Genomic DNA, 17,944 nt, shown 5'->3' on the forward strand with positions numbered 1-17,944 from the left:
CAAGCTCAGAAAAAGGTGATATAAGATACATAGCAAACAAGAATAGTCTTTGGGGTTTGCCTTGGGGGGGGGGGGGGGGGGTGTTTCCAAAAACCTTTGAGGTATGAACAAAAGAAGGGCAAAAGTTATCTAGAAGTCACCTCTCAAATGCAAAAGAAAGAGGATTACTTTGGCCATTCTAATTACAATTATTCAAAACAATAAACACTTCACCTGTTACTGTTCCAAAAGGATGGCAGATCACCTAAAAAGCGAATAAAACCTGCAAAATACCAAATGCAATTACCACCACTCAAGTTCAAACTCATTAAAATGATCATCAAAGGACCAAGGGAAGTCACCAACAGGAGGCGAATAATCACAAATTTGAGCATCAAACTCATAGCCATAAGTGGAATCACGAGGATGCTTTAGATGTACAATCTGTTGCCTACATCTTCTTCTAAGATCCCTTTTAAGTTTGATATTATAACAGTGGCGTAAGTCAAGCGATTGAAGGTGCGGACAGCCATGAAGAATGGCACGCAGGCCTTCATTTGTCAAGACATTTCCAAAAAGGGAAAGGTGTCGCAGTTCAGGCATACTTCTGGCAACAGCTAGAGCTTCATCATCGTATTGATATCCTCGAAATCCACGGGCATTCAATGTAAATGACTTGAGCTGAGGGCAAGAATGACCAATAACTTCTATATGATCTTTGTTAATATCGGAGAAGTATATGTGCAACTCCTCCAACAAAGGGAAGTTCTTAACAGCTGCAGCCAAACATCCATCTAAGATATAATAACACTTGACAAATCTGAGATATCTGAGCTGACTTGATCTGTTCAAATAAGTAGCAAATTTGATAACTTTAGGAGCACTTTTACTTGAGTGGAGGTAACAAAAAGTAACAAGCAAAAATGTTATAGTTTACCATGAATAAATGTTTCCGTTAGATATTGGAATTTGGAATATAAATACGTGGATTTAACGAATTTATTACGTACGGCAGCAACCCAGACATAGATGGAATTTAGACGTGTAAACTATTGTAAGAAGCTTATCCTATAAACTATTGGAGGGAAATAAACATTTTAAAACACTCGGTTCATTTTTCCAAACCCATTACTTCACCCGTCCAGAAATCCTCTTTTAAACCATCTCCTTTCTTCATTTTAGAGGAGGTTCATACACAAATAGTGGAAGAACCTTGTGGCTCTACCTGTCTCACATAGTGTTTTATTTTTCTTTGTGTTCAGTTTCTCCTAGATAGAATAGGCTTGTAAATAACTTGTATATGATTTGACCTATCCCGCAGTATAAGTCTTTGAAGCCTTTGCAAAGTAGCAATGCCGAATAGAATGCTTTTTTTCAATAATCTAATATTTTTCTGGTAACGGAGAAACCCCCAAGGGCCAGTGCGTACACGGTTTTAAACTCCGTGGTTAATGGGCTTGCCCTTCTACCCTTCTTCACTTTAATAATAGGGTTTTGTCTTATCTGCATCTCACGATAATATGCTCTTACCACTAGACCAAAGGCCGAGGGCCGATTCCCAAGTAGCCTAATACTAACATGTTATTAAAACATCTTCGGGCTTAAGCATGACTTAACAGACATTGGATGGATATGCTATAGTTTTGGCATTAGAACTCAAGATAATTTATTTGTTAAATCAACTGATTTAAACAAAATCTGGTGTACCTCTCAGCAATGTAGTTGAGCAAGTCTCTGCTACCAAAATTCTCGATATTAATTTTGAGCAATTGGCCCTGGCTACGATCTACCGCAATCCGACACATATTCTCCAACATTCGAGGCGTTTTGGCATCAACATCGTGGTTCCTCAAGTCGATAACACGCCACACAGTGGGGTCATGGCTCGCCTTCCACCAGGCAGTACAAACTCGCTGTGCATTCTCCAGTATCTCTATCGTTCTCAAACGCTGCAGAATATTTGCCGTGATATCCAGCGGAAGCTCCACCCACGGCGGCGGCGGTGAAAGCGGCAGCGACGGCGATGATGGTAAGGAAGAAGAAGGTGGAGGTAAGGAGGAAGATGATGATGCTTTTAGCTTTTTCTGTTTGACTCCTCTCGGCTCTTTCTGAATACGCCTTTTTGGCCTCAGCATTTTGGATTTTCTTAGGGCTTTTGCCTTTAGCAAGGGAGAGCATCACTGAGGAAGAAGGATATGCGTGGGAACTTTTGAATTTTGAACTCTCTCTTTTAGACTTTCCCATAGGGCAGTCAAAGGCCCAAGCACAATGTTTATAGGGAATTCTAAATATCATAAATTAAACATATAAATATGCATAAAAAATAATTTTAACTTTAGTTATTCAACATCTCCTATTTATGTCACCCTAGCTCTGCCTCTGGGCCCAAGGAAGTTCAATTGAATTTTCAATTACTAATTTTATTGTAAGCACGTTTTGCGTGTACATCATCACATAAATATTATATTAAAAATTATGTTCAAATTATAAAATATTCGGTGTAAGCTTTGTAATTGATAATATTGGTCCCAAATAGGTAACTCGAGGAAGGAGAAACTTTGTCACATAGAAGTCCTTGATCTCATTCAATTTAGTCCTTAAACTTTGTGTCAGATTTATAATTATATTAGTTTCTGAATGCACGTATATCCATATCAATTAATACAAATTTTATTATAGTAAAATAGATAAAATTAAAAAATGTGTGTGATAGAAAACTTGAAAAGAAAGAATATATGCTCAATTTAGTTAATGGTGAACTTATTAAGCCGATCTAGTATACGGAAAAAAGGAATAAGCTCAAATTAGTAACATGACAATTCTAAAAGGAAGAATATAAGCTCAAATTGATCAACGCCGAACCTATTCGACGGATATAATAATCTATCAAAGAAGGATTTCAGTTCAATTATGAGAATGAGAACTGTTAACCTTAAAACATTATGAATACTTGGTATATTGTTTGTTGAAATTCACTTGAAATTGATTTATTTTTCTTCTTTTTGTCTAAAGTGAATTTATAAAGATGACTATAAAATGAAATAAGTAATCATATGATTACATAAAAGGTTAAAACATTTGAAAATCCATAGGTAATAATTAGGTACGAAGATTTCTTCATCGAATTTTTTCTTTTGGTAGGAAAATTCGCGGAAAATTAATTACCAATGAATATTCTTGTATAGCCCCCAGAAAAGTTTTCATGGCTTTAGCAATTATCTTGTAATGCTGAAAAAAAGTTTAAGAAAGAAAGGGTGACTGCTCAGCGCCATAAACATTCTAAATACTTGGTAATTGACTGAAATTCTGCTCGGTGAATGACTTATTATTCTCCCTCTTATCTAAAGATAACTCATAAAAATGTCCGTAAAATGAAAGAATAAGGTGAAGTAGTAAAATAAAGAACTATACCATTAATTTAGAGTGCATAATAAACATTAATTAACACATTATTAGAATATCACTTCAAAAAAGAGCTTGCTAAAGGTTATTATCGACTAAAATGTCGAGCCAATCACCAACTTTTTCCCTAAGAGCATAATGACATATATATTCAGATGAAATATACCATATATATAACCTTACGGAAAAATAATGAAATGCAAATTCATGCAAATAAGTGATGTATTCGTGCATCTCAAAGAGTAACAAAACAAAGCTATAGACATCAAATCATATAATGAAAAATAAAAAGACAAAAAAGGAAAGAGAAAGAAACAGAATTTGAATGATATTATAGTAATTAAATTATTTAATAAGGTTCAAAGAACCAACGGAAAAAACCAACAGGAGGAAAGATCACAGCTGGTCTAAGAGCCGAAAGAACTCAACTGACTTAGTTGCAGAGGGCGATTAGAAGAAAAAGCAATAGAATGCACCACAAAGATTAAATTATTGGCGAAATACATAAGTTACCCCCTGAACTATAGATCAAATCCCTGTTACACACTTTTTGCGAACAAAAATCAGCTTACACACTCAACCTTTCTAAAGTGTATCTAAGACACACCACTTTCTTCTTGACCAGTTTTTCAAAGCGTGTGTAATATCACGCACCAATAATACTATGCCATGTGTGATTAATTTTCAAAAATAAAATAATAATTTAAAATTACAAATATACCCCTCAACCTTCCCCTCCAATCTCTCTTCTCCGCCTCTTCTCCATTGCCGCCGACCACCATAAAAAAAACCACAATTATCACCTTCCAATTACAAACCAAAATTAGATGCCCAAGCAGATTAATCCCAAGTTTTGGAGTCGGAATTCGAATCTAACACAAAAGTTATGACCCAAAACTGCAAACATCATTAAAGAAGACATTGTCAGAGTTTTCATCAATTTTAACTTTTCTTTAAATTCTCTTAATGAATGTTGACTATGTAAGAGATCATTTCAGAACAAAGATCTTTCATAACATATCAAGTTAGAGGAAGGTCTCATGTATTTCCAAAATAGAGCTGAGGACATTATTTTGCTCAACCCGACGAGAGGTCAAAGAAAACGATCCTAATACACTCTTCGAAAATTAGGTAAAAATAAGCAATCAAACTCAGTTCTACAGAATTTTCTTAGTTATAGAGTCCACTTAATTTTCTTTATCAATTTCTTCCAAATCTTTTTACATTATAGTTTTTCTTAAAATTATCGAGAGAGAGAAGATGGGAAAAAATAGTGTGGAAGAAGACGGAAATGGGGGAGGGGAGTTTCAGTGGACTAGCACAAAGGGAGGGCTCCTGATAAGATGAATCGGGGAAGGGATGGGGTCAAAGTTAAGAAACCAAATACTAGTGTTTAAAAAAAGAAAAAATTTAAAGTTTGACACATGTCATTTAAATAATGACTGGGACAGAAAATTCACAGTTTTACGCGCTTATATCTTTTTGGTCAACACGCGCGTGTGACGTAATAAAAGTGGTGTGTCTTAGTTTGAAAAGTTTGAGTGTATAAAGTGATTTTCGTCCGCAAAAAGTGTGTAACAGAGATTTGGTCCATAATTTAGGGGGTAACTTATGTATTTCGCCTAAATTTTTTGATGGAGCATCTTTCATGGGTTTCTCGAAACTTTTTTTTATAAATTAAATTATCCAAGAACTTTTTCACTGAAGCATAACAAGGAAAAATATCGTTAAATACCTATAGAATTAGCAAAACACTCGTAAAAAAAGTAACTGAAAAAAATCAAATTACCTGATTCGGCACTTGTAGTTTGGTTTTATGTGTTGCAGATGATGAGTAAATATGCTAAATTTACAGAATAATTTTTTAAAAATTGATAACTGCTAGACAGAAGGAATAATTGCTTGATTGACTTAGTTTTTCACTTTTTGTATGTGAATATGATTTAACAAATAAATGAGGGATGAGAACGGTTGATATACATCATATATGCATAGTTACTTCATCTTTCCAAATAATATTAGTTCAATTTTTATAATTATGTAGAAAGCTGAAAAGAACTTCAAAATATTAAATTGGTATTCTAAAGGTTGCAATAACTGCTGGAATATAAAAGAAATTCCAACGCCTTGCATAAGAGTAGTAAGTGAGTGTTGCAGGCTTGTAGCCCGAGAAGTATGAATTGATTTATCTAATTTTATTTTAATTACATTATATTTTATTGAAAGATAGATTTACTTTTTAGTGCCAAAGCAAATTGGTCACGCAACTTTTAATGGGTAATTCAGTAATTCAACTTTTAACTTTTTGGCTTCAGTATGATTACTTCAGTTTCACCAGTTTATCAAAGTATTCCCTTTTAGTTTAGCAAAGACACATAGCCGTTTACTTACTGTGTCTTTTGGAATAATACACAGCCGTTTCCACATAGCTCAAGTTCATTCCTCGCCTCAGTCATAACTGAGGAAGCAGGTTCCGGCTCTTTTCCGGCAGGACTGTGGAAATCGTTGTTGCGTTTTTATTAAGGGGTGTGAATGAGAAATGGAAGAGGCACCTTTTAGATTACACCTCTCCATATCATCCTTCCTTTGTCTATAAATTTAGAGGCTTGGCCTCATTTTTCAGACATGAAATCAGACATGGAAAATCTGAAATCTTCTCCCCTCTTTTCTACATTGTTGCATTATTTTCTAAATAAACATAAGTGTCAAGTGTGATTTGCTCCGTTTGTTGAGTTCGCTGAAGTTCTGTGATTTGAAGTGCCGCTATCACAAAATAGTTATTCCGTTCTATCTTGGGAGGAATTAATCCGTATACCTTGGGCAACAGTGAGAGGATTAAATTCCTTAAGGACACATTGTGCATTCAGTGGGCTCGGAATTATTTTACGTTTTGTTTATTGAACTAACGTTTGTTTACTTCTCTAATTTTCTGATTTTGAACACAATATAATACCAACAATCTTGAGGAATTTAACAATTTTTTTCTGTGTTTGTCTTAACATCTGACTGTTCTGACGAGAAAGAAAAATTAAAGAATTTGAATGTTTTGCAATTGTGATGCTTCATACGGTTCTCTATGTGATTGATTTGGTTAAGTCCAATAAAATGGCGATGCTTTCATTCAAGTTTTAGAGAAGAAACTTTTGAAATATCTCATCTATGATTTAGAATTAATTAATTTCGGATGGTTGATAAAGAGATTAATTCAGAATGGAATTCTGATTGTTAGTCTGCCGGTCTGGATGATTATAGGCTGCTTATCTATCAGAATATTCCTTTGTTGAAGTAAAATTGCATCTTGTTTGGAATTTTCTCTGAAAGATTCCATGTGAATTACTTTAGTGGCTACGTGAAACCCTAATACGTGATGCCATTAGTATTGCCATCATTTTGTGGGAATCTATGTGGAGCAAATAACGCGAGAACAATTTCAATCTCTCTCGGCATCGTTATTTGATTCTCAGAAGAATCTCCCTTTTATGGTGAGCTTATTGGAAATTTACTCTGCGTGGCATCAGATGGAGGAACGAAATTTGCACGTTAACCATTGGTTGAAAATAAGACTCACATGTTTATGGAAATACAAAGACTTAGAACATATGGCATGGATATAAGCAACATGAACATATCTCAGGGTTGTTTATTGCGCTAGTTGACAAAGAAAGGAAGTACCCGAAAGAGTTTCTGGTAATTTAAATCTTACGGAAATTACAGCGTAAGTTGTTGGACCCTCTTCTTCGGTTTTTATTATCAAGAGGTGGCAACAAAACCAGGTTCTATTTTCTCTAATTATTCTTTAATTTGTCTACCCTTGTGATTTATGATTTTCAATTTTATAAATACTGGGTAGACTATATAATTATGATCTCATATAACATACTTATATTATATGCATGAATAGGAATAACATATGTTTGTGATTAATTTTGCTATTCCTTTGACCAAAGTTGATATAATATTTGGTAGCATGCATAGTATCTTCATGGAAGTAAGACATGAATTAGGCTTACAGTAATACTTGAAGTATTCTTGAGATCATGGATATAATATATGTAAAGATAAACATATATGTGTATGATTAGAGAAAGAGATTAAGGTGTTATGATGGTTTAGTTGGAAAACTATTTGGAAAGGGAATTAAAATGCTTGTGATTTTCTACACTGGTTATGGAGGATAAAATCTTCGTGATTTTCTACTCCTGCTTTGAGATCAAAATCTGCGTGATTTTTTACTCATTCGTTGAGATTAAAGTCTTCGTGACTTTCTACTCATTTGTCGGAAATTAAAGTCTAAGTGACTTTATACTCGTTTAAATCTTAGTGATTTTCTACTCTAATTTATTATTCGATTTGAAGATTAAAAACTTCATCGTTTATTAAATTTGATTGTCTCACATATTACTCGGTTTGAAGATTAAAAACTTCACTGTTTACTAGATCCGATATCAGGTATTACTCGGTTAGAAGATTAAAAACTTCACCGTTTATTAATTCTGATTGTGTCAGATTGATTTGAAGATTAAAAACTTCACCATTTATTCTGGCTCTGTTATGACACAAACATCAGTTCATGTGGTTAGCTCTACAAAGTAATAGAGACGGTGTTTGAAGAAATATATTTGGAATATGGCATTATTCACCAAACGATTGCCCCTTATTTAGCGCAATCTAATGGAATTGCGGAAAGAAAGAGAAAAACGTTAAATGAGGTGATAAAATACCTTGTTGTAAGTTATGGTTTACCCCAAATCTTATGGGGAGAAGCTATTCTTACCGCTAACTGAATACTCAATTGAGTTCCCCATAGCAAAACGCAATCCATTCACATGAAAAATGAATGAAAGGAAGAAAATCCAACTTATTTCCAAGTGTGGGGGGTATTTGGATAAAGTGCAATTTCTTAAACCCAAAAGGATAAAGATCGGATCGAAAACTGTTGATTCCGTTTTCATAAGATATGCAACAAACAGTAAGGCATATCGTTTTCTGATTCATAAATAAAAAAAATCCCGACATTCATATTAATACGGTAATCGAATCAAATAATGCTGAATTCTTTGAGAATTTGTATCCGTATAAAAAAGAATGTGAGTCGTCTAGTAAAATATCTAAGCGAAATCGGGAAGAAGCAAAGGAAAGTACGTTGAATTAAAAAATTCCAAGATGTAGTAAACGTCAAAGGATAACTACTTTCTTTGGACCGGATTTTCTGACATTCTTGTTGGAAAATGAGCCTCAAACGTTTAAAGAAATATTGTCTTCCTCGGAAGCACAATATTGGAAGAGGCGGTCAATAGTGAGATAGAATCCATATTAAGTAATCATACTTGAGAATTGGCTGTTGTTCCCCCAGGAAATAACCTTTGCGTTCTACCTGGATTTTCATAAAGGAAATGAAAGTTGATGGTACTATTGACAAATATAAAGTAAGATTAATTGTCAAATAATTTAGACAACGAGAAGGTCTTGATTATTTTGATACATACTCGTCGGTAACGAGGATTACATATACTCGGGTGTTAATAGCGTTAGCCGCCGTGTATGGCCTTGAAATCCATCAGATGAACTTAAAGAAAACCTTCTTAAATGGAGATTTGGAGGAAGAAATTTACATGGAACAACCTGAAGGGTTCGTGGTTCCTGGAAAAGAAAAGAAAGTGTGTCGACTTGTTAAGTCACTTTACAGACTAAGACAAGCACGCAAACAATGACATGCGAGATTTGACCAAATAATATTGTNTCAAAATGATTTCAAAAAATTAATAAAGTCGTAAGCACATTGAGTTTTTTACGTTAAGAATACTTCAAATCATATAGTCATTATTTGATTATATGTAGATGATATGTTGATGAAATATTTAAAAATGTGGGGGCTTTTAGCTTATGCATGACTAGAGCCGTCAATATGGGATTGGCCCGTTGGGCCAGCCCATCCCGTGATCTAGTAGGGCTGGGGCTAGAAGTTTTTGGAGCCCCGATTTAAAAATGAGGCGTTTTTAAGCCCGGCCCGAGTAAGCCCGTGGCCCGTGAGGCTTTACTGAGGCTGGGCTGGGCCGGCCCGTGGGCATAATAAAAATACGTATTTAAAATATATAAAATATAAAAAGCATATGACACAAAAAATAACAAGAGTATCCCAAATGTAGATGTTAATTATTCTTAATATTTAACTAATTAATATTGCATACGAATTATAGATATAGATGAAAGTGAAGAGGTTAAGACAACCTTCTCACAAGCGGATTCAAATGTGTTTGATGAAGATGATGTGTTGGATATCCCATGAGCGTCATGGACGTTCTCTCGAATAGTTTGTTTGAGTTTTTTCTTTTAGTGAATGAAATATAGTCATATCTTTTATTTTTTTAGTATTTATTGTGATATATTAGAACCGTATAAAAAGTTATTTTAAAATATTTATCCTTTTTAAGTATTTATTTACTTTTATTGTGATATATTAGAACAAGTAAGATTTTTTTAACTTTTAAATATTTATCTTTTTTTAGTTTTGAACTTAAAGAAAAAATATAAAATTATATTTTAAAAATGATGGCCAGGCCCGTGGGGGCTCATAGCCCACATAGGGCTGGGGTGGGCCGGCCATTATAAGGTCCATCAAAATGGTGCGCTAGCCTAGCCCAGCCCGTCAATTGCTAAAGCCCACGTGTGCTGGGCTGGGCTGGGCTAGCCTGACCCCGCCCATATTGACAGCTCTATGCATGACAAAAGCCAATGTTAGACGTAATGTCTAAATGGTATAATTTTTGAACCCCATTGATATGGTAGTTGGTAAATTCATCAACTGTTTTTAGTCTTAATGAAGACTAGTTGATGAAACTACTAATTCGGAAGTTGGTCACGTGCCTTTCTGGAAAGATCATTTTCTTTATTGAAAATTTATATTGTTTAGTTCTTTTATGAAATGATGTCACTTTGAAAGTTGTGACTTTTCATAGAAAGATACGTTTGTACGTTTTTGTATGGACATGATTGTTCATGAACGAATGTATTAATACGTTGATCTATAATGGGTGAACCAACCGATGAACATGATCAAAATCTATTGCAAATTGGATTTGTTTCATGAATGAAGGTGCTATAATTTGTCTATCATATAGACGTATGAATAAATAGCATACAAATGCTTGAAAATGACGGAGTGATTGCGAAATGTGTTTTATATTAAAAGGTTGTGGTCACAATTGATGCCAATCATTCCAGCTGTTTTTATAATATACGATTGATACATTAAGTGTAGTCAATAATCTGATATGCAATCAAAAGTCGATACGTATTAGTCTACGACATAAGAAAGTTTGCATTGAACTTTCATGATAATGAAACGAGTTTTGAAGTATTTGAAATATACTTCAAATTATGCTTTGCACTACAATAAGTATCCCGCGATAATAGAGGGGGTATTGTGATGCAAATTAGATCACCGGTTCAACCGATTCTAAACAGTCGGTAGAGGAGCGATGTCTTGGAAATCGTCCAAACAAATGTGCATTGAACGCTCAACGGTGGAGACTGAATGGCTCCGGAATTTCTTGGAAGATATTCCATTTTGGCCAAACCTTTGGCACCTATGTGTATACATTGTGATAGTCAAGCGGTAATAGGCAGGATAAGGAGCGTTATGTATAACGAAAAATCTCGTCACATTCGACGGAGATACAATACCGTTAGACAACTACTCTCTAGTGGTGTTATCACGATTGACTATGTAAAGTCAAGAGATAACGTGTCGGATCCACTTACAAAAGACCTATCTAGAGAGGCAGTTGAAATATCATTGAAGAGAATGGGGCTAAGGCCTAGGACAAGTCATCATGGCGGTAACTGTACCTAGCAGACTGGAGATCCCAAGAGCTAAGTTCAAAGAGATCAAACAAAGTTATGAATGACGGTTAATATTGTCAAATAACTCAACTCATTCTCGTGATGAAGACAATGTTCAGAAATCAAGGTAAAGCATTAAGGTTTTTTGATGAATCAATAAAGCTTAAAGCTTTTTAATGATTTTCTAAGTCTGGCAGGATATGACCAGATAGTGTGTCGATAGGATAACACGTTCAGGAATCACCTATGTGAGTATAAAGTGTAAGCCGCTTTAAGGGGAATGAAAATAAAGGCCCATTCTCTAAGCACTCATGAAACCAGGCGGTGTTCATGGCTGAAACGAACACAACCGTGAGAACCAAAGATGGTTAAGGGTTAATTGTGTGACTTATGGTTGTCTAAGTATACACCAAAGTTCGACGGTTCAAAGATATCAAATCTACCGATTGACCGAGTATATCCGACATAAGTTCACTACGGAAAGTTCAAAGGGAAACTTACTTATGCAGATGCGATTAATCCCTATTTGTGGATCACATAGTATTTTCATGCATGTTTTTCCTCATATGACCATTCCCCATTCATGTGGGGGATTGTTGCGTTTTTATTTAACGGTGTGAATGGGAAATGGAAGAGGCATCTTTTAGATTGCACCTCTCCATATCACCCTTCCTTTGTCTATAAATTTAGAGGCTTGGCCTCATTTTTCAGACATGAAATCAGACATGGAAAATCTGAAATCTTTTCCCCTCTTTTCTACAATGTTGCATTATTTTATAAATAAACATAAGTGTCAAGTGTGATTTGCTCCGTTTGTTGAGTTCGCTGAAGTTCTGTGATTTGAAGTGCCGCTATCACAGAATAGTTATTCCGTTCTATCCTGGGAGGAATTAATCCGTATACCTTGGGCAACAGTGAGGGGATTAAATTTCTTAAGGACACATTGTGCATTCAGTGGGCTCGGAATTATTTTACGTTTTGTTTATTAAACTAACATTTGTTTACTTCTCTAATTTCTGATTTTGAACACAGTATAATACCAACAATCGTTCCACGGCTTTCCAGGGCGAGGCAATATTTCGGCCGCCGTTGGAACCCCCTCATCCTCTATCACTTCTACTCCTCCGAGAGCAAGAACATCATTTTCCGGCGCAGGAGTTGCGGCAGGATTGTCAGCACGGGAAGAACTACCGGCCAGTTATCTCGATCTAAAAGAACGAAGGAACTAAGAAAAAAGAAGAGACTGAGATGTCAATTTCTGGCCAACAGGAGAGAATCAAAAATCTGAAGTATCGGAAAAGAAGTAGATCCACAAAATTCTTTCAACAAAGCAAGAAAGTGGGCCAATCGAATGGTGTTTTTCTCCTATTTATATGGACATAAATGCTCCATGCGGGAAACCCAAGAGTCGCCAATCAAAATTGATAGGGCATGAAGCGGTTCAATACCCAGGAAACGTGTGTCATAATGGCAATAACTACAAACGACGTTTCGAATCAAACAAAGCTTCGATTCCGAACGGTCGCGACGGTCCAAAGGCATCGTTGAAGCGTCGCGCCATTGCCTCGATCTAAAAACCTTTACCCAATGCGTGAACAGTCAGATTTCTCCTAAGTGTTCGAAATTACAGTCCGCCCGCCAGGCCCACCAAGGGACGACCCCGACGGACGGAGGGACTAACTGTATAGGTAGTCGACCCAGTTGGGACCCCGCCCAAGTGGCGAGATGCCGAGAAGCACTAGGACCTACTTCAGTCCAAGCATCTACAACGTACGTTAAGTTAGAAACAATATTCAAACAACGACGGAAAAGTTCGTAGCATGAGGATACATCGGACAAAGAACACAGCAAAGATCCCAGAACTATATATAAAGGGGGAATTCTCAAAGAAGAGGGGGGGGGGGGGGTATTTTTCCCTCTACTCTTTCTACAGCAATTTCCTCCTCTGAATAATGTAAACTGATTTTTCTCTCTACCTCATCAAAGATGAGATATTTGACAATCAATAAATATTGATGATTCTTACTTTTCATTCATTGTATTACTATACATCTTTAGAGCTGAAGTTGATTATGCTTGACTAAGATTTACCCCTTCATTATTAATTGATTTAATCAAAAAGGTTTTAACATCTTTTGGTCAAACATGAATTGCTGTTGGATTTCCATAACAAGCATGATTCTAAATAATGATGACAAATGGGCGGGTTGGGTCGGATTTGGGCAGGTTAAAAATAGGTTTAACAAAAATGGGTTGAATCTCAACCCGCCCAACAAAGTGAACTTTCACAACATTTAGTGGTAAATTAGGTAACTATGTTAGCAATGAGGTGAAGCCCGAAAATTACCTCTCCACTATGTAAACAGCAACTCATCAGAGGCAAAGTACTCCAAATTGATATCAACTAGTTCACCTTGGCTACGATCAACGGCGTGGCTACACATTTTCTCCAAGTCATAAGGCTCGATATAGAAGCACCAAAGGTGCCGATCTCTCAACTGAGATTGAGGAAGCTCGAACCTTGGAGGAGGAATCAACATTTTCGGCCACTTTGGATGAGGGTTCCGGAGATGATCGAGATAGTAGTGAGGGTGAAGAATAGACTCACATGGTCTTCCCCTTCGCTTTTTTTTTTATATGNTATCCCCCTACTCCTTGTTTTCCTTTTTCCGTTTTCCTTTCCCTTTCTCTTCCCTTTACCTCCTATTGATTATATCCCACAGGTTCGAGTTGAACAACTGGAAATGAGGGAAGCATTATAGGCTTTATTTTTACAGTGGCAGAGATGGGGGAACCTTTTGAATTTTGAACTCTCTTTAGAGACTGTTTACTTTGCATAGATTCCCATAAAGAAACAAAACTACAGTTGTAGTAGGAGTACTACCATGATTGATTGATGTACAGGTGCAGTCAAGGGATGCTGATGATGTGCAGATATTTCAGGATCATTTGGGCATAAGCCAAGCTTCTCAAGAGGTCAAAAGTGCTTTTTTTTTTTTTTTCAAAATCACTTTTTTTCCCTAACTTGTTGAGGTGTTTGGCCAAGCGTTTTTGAGAAAAAAAAGTGCTTTTGATAAGAACCAGAAGCAGCTTTTGAAAAGCATAAAAAAATAGCTTCTTCCCAAAAGCAGAAGTAGAAGCAGTTTTGACTTTTCTTCTTACTAAAAATGCCCTTAACAAAATATAGTATATACCAAAATAATCGTTAAACATAATACTTAGAATATTAATGTATAAATATTTCTTCTTATTTTTAGGATAGCTTTCTAATATATAGTGACTTTAGCGGTGAATACTTTTATATTTGCTGAATGATTTTTAATATATTTAACTTATATTAAAAGAATTAAGTACTTTTTAACATTATTTTACTTAAATAAAATGAAAAGATTTAATTATTGCATGTAATAACAAATTTTTGAGATTATTTATTTACTTATAATATTAACTATAAAGTAAATCTATTCATGTCCTTATTCGTAATTTGATACTTAAAAGCACTTTCTGAAAAGTTTGGCCAAACATAAATTATTACTCAAAAGTATTTTTTAGAGTAATTAGGCAAACACAAACTGCTTCTCTCCAAAAGTACTTTTTTCAAAAGTACTTTTAGAAAAAAGCACTTCTCAAAATAAGTTGATTTCTCCAGCTTGGCCAAACAGGCTATTAGTACAAGAACTTTAGCACTATAGTTTAGTCACGGGCTGCATTTGCAAATATTGGACGTTGTTTGAACTCTGAAATATGCTTTCAATCTTTCTATAGACTTTTTCTAAACGTGAAGCTATGCCTATTTCAATATTTGAACTTTGTCTAATAAAAAAATTTAGGCCATCTATTATTTTTTTTCACCTACATTATTTTTGGATAACGGTAGTAGTTTAGATGGAAAGAAATCATATTGTTTTTTTGTTTCAATTGAAATGTGATTCTGATCTCCAAGATTTTGTACCTACTTTATCTAATACTCTGCCCTTCATTAATTTTTTTAATCAAATGTTGCCAAAGAAACTTTTAGGGGCACATAAATATAATGACATATTTAATACCACAAGTTTCAAAAATCTATAATCACAATTGTTATGAAATGTTTAACATATTTTATTTCTTTTTCAGATTTTGTATCCGGTCGGATAAGTTCACATGAATAAAACGGGAGGAATAAATGTTAGTCTAACAAATCAGTAATAAAGGAAATATTGTCTATCAAATGTAATGTAGAATAAGGAAATTTCCATGAGATCAAAAAATAAAAATAAATAAAATCTGGTTCAACCCTCACAAATTCTACACAAATAATATACATATTTTACTTTTTTTCTAGTCAATATACATAGATTAATATTTACACACATGCTTGCTAAACCTTTGCATATTACATGTATATTATACATACGCCTGCTATTTTTTAAAGAGATTACGTGGGCGGCAAGTACACAAATAGTCATTTTTAAGGCTACTATTTAGGGACTAGCTAATACTTATTTTTTCTTAAAAATTTGAACTAAGAATCTTAACTTCAAAACTTTGTATCCTAAAAAATTGGACTGAAAACTGAAATTCAGGATATACTGGCTAATTTTTAAATATCATCCCTCTAGAATTGCTACCGGGTGTCACTTCTACTTGCCTCTCACACTGCCCCAAGTCTGTAAAAATCGTGTGGGGTAGCCACTTTTTAAAGTGGTATTTACTTTTTATTAGCAATAATAGCCACTAGTCTATTAAAATTAATATGAAAGGACTGAGTTACCCTTTCTTCTATCTCTTTCCTGTGTTAGGGAGAAGAACAAATGACAGGCTCTTCTTCATCTTCAATGGGTTTGGCTTGTGTCGTGTATGCGTCTGCCATGAATTAATTCCATTGATGCACTTCGGCTCTTTTAACTATCTAAGCAATTATTTCTTATACTTTCACTAAAATTCCATAATACATGACAAGCTTCCCAAAATAGAGATTGGAGAAAAAAGATGAGGTAAATGCTTTACCTTAATTCGACAGTAAACATATGTTAGATTTGACACATAAAAAGTCCATATTATATATTAAATTTGCTTTAGTATCTACATATCATAAACTTCAAGTAAGACGATATTGATAATTAAATCACATTTTCGTAAGTTTCAACTGACTAACTGGATGAGCACTGACGTATATGAAACTAGACTTATTTTGATTTACTTTGGACACTTGGTCCTGAACTTACAGTTACAAGTTCAAAAGTTAAGGACATTTGGTCCTGAAATTAGAATTACAAGTTCAAAAGTTAAGGACACTTGGTCCTGAACTTAGCCTAACAAGCTCAAAAGTTAAGGGCAATAGGTCCTGAAATCTTAAACTTAGACTAACAAGCTCAAAAGTTAAGGACAATAGGTCCTGAACTTAGGCTAAGAAGCCCAAAAGTTAAGGACAATAGGTCTTGAACTTACAGTTACAAGTTCAAAAGTTAAGGATAATAGGTCCTGAAGTCCTGAACTTAGACTAACAAGCTCAAAAGTTAAGGACAATAGGTCTTGAACTTAGGCTAAGAAGCCCAAAAGTTAAGGACAATAGGTCCTGAACTTAGGCTAACAAGCTCAAAAGTTAAGGACATGTAGTCCTGAAGTCCTGAACTTAGAGTTACAAGTTCAAAAGTTAAGGACATGTAGTCCTGAAGTCCTGAAGTTAAGTTCAAAAGTTAAGCAGAAAGGTATTTTTGTTCGGGCAGTTAAAATTTATTAAAGCAGTGGCTAAAGACTAAAGATATTTTAAACAGTAACTTAAACGTAAATACATATGTTATTAGTGGCTAACCGTGCACTTACCCAAGTCTCGGGCTCTAGTAATGGGCCTATTAGCCCATTATTTCACTACCAAAACACAGATCTCTTTGAAATTCCAATCGGGTATATAACACTCGGGACTGCATTACTATTACAAGGAAGGCGCAGCTGCTAAGCCGAAACCCTAGTTTGTGAGTCTCTAATTCTCCTTGGTTATCATCTCTGCTTTTTTCCTAATGAATTTATCTAATATTATGAGTTAATTTATTAGAAGGTAAGAGGAAAAAAATGGCGGTGCCACTGTTGAACAAGAAGATAGTGAAGAAGAGAGTTAAGCAGTTCAAGAGAGCTCAAAGTGACCGCAGAATCACTGTCAAGGTAACTTATTCTTTTATGTTTCATTATTCCTGATTTTTAATTCTTAGATTTTCTATGATTAGTTGAGGTATTCAAGCTGATTTGGATAATCCTGTTATTGGAAAAGTAAAATTATTGGAGAGGAAGTGAAATTCGATCGGTTTATACCCTTAGCATTGTTTTTTTCTCTGAACGGTAATGCTTCAAAAAACTATTTTTTCCTTGTTTTTCTGTTTTTTTTTTTCGTGTGTGTTCTGGGTTTCTTTTGTATTTAATGGTGGTGAGCTACCTGCCATGTCATCTATACTAGGGACTTATGTGAATTGAGAAGAAAAACTGAAATGGAAATTAGGGAATTTTATTGATCCGAATACAACTTGGGTACAGTTGAAACTAAGCCGGAACTCTCTAAGCTCCTTATTCATCCGGATTCTAACTGAATTGACCTGAGACCTGTCTCCGACTAATTTATAACTACCGGATTGATCTGAGCTGTTCGATCCTATTTAAGTGAACTGATCAGCAGCCTTCATCTAATGCGCTCTCCCCTAAATTGTATAATCCTCCTCTACGTGTTGTAAGCCTTTCACACAACCCCCCC

General features: G+C 35.0%; 2 protein-coding genes across 2 annotated transcripts in view; one reads left to right on the forward strand and one right to left on the reverse strand.

Moving 5' to 3' along the window:
* Nucleotides 1–99: 99 nt before the first annotated feature.
* Nucleotides 100–2,207, reverse strand: LOC109240222 (putative F-box/LRR-repeat protein 23). Its single transcript, XM_019406854.1, has 2 exons — nt 1,687–2,207; nt 100–823 (listed from the first exon to the last, which is right to left on the reverse strand). Exons 1-2 carry the CDS (start codon nt 2,112–2,114, stop codon nt 283–285), a joined length of 969 nt encoding a protein of 322 aa, XP_019262399.1. The 5' UTR covers nt 2,115–2,207; the 3' UTR covers nt 100–282.
* A 14,863-nt stretch (nt 2,208–17,070) lies between these two features.
* The window catches only part of LOC109240226 (60S ribosomal protein L32-1-like), a 2,676-nt gene continuing 1,802 nt past the window's right edge, over nt 17,071–17,944 (forward strand). The window contains exons 1-2 of the mRNA XM_019406858.1: nt 17,071–17,177; nt 17,258–17,364. Coding sequence (XP_019262403.1) covers nt 17,275–17,364 — 90 coding nt within the window. The 5' untranslated portion in view covers nt 17,071–17,177; nt 17,258–17,274. The remainder of the gene's footprint in view (nt 17,178–17,257; nt 17,365–17,944) is intronic.

This window comes from Nicotiana attenuata, unplaced genomic scaffold (genome assembly GCF_001879085.1).
Source record: "Nicotiana attenuata strain UT unplaced genomic scaffold, NIATTr2, whole genome shotgun sequence".
Lineage (NCBI taxonomy): Eukaryota > Viridiplantae > Streptophyta > Magnoliopsida > Solanales > Solanaceae > Nicotiana > Nicotiana attenuata.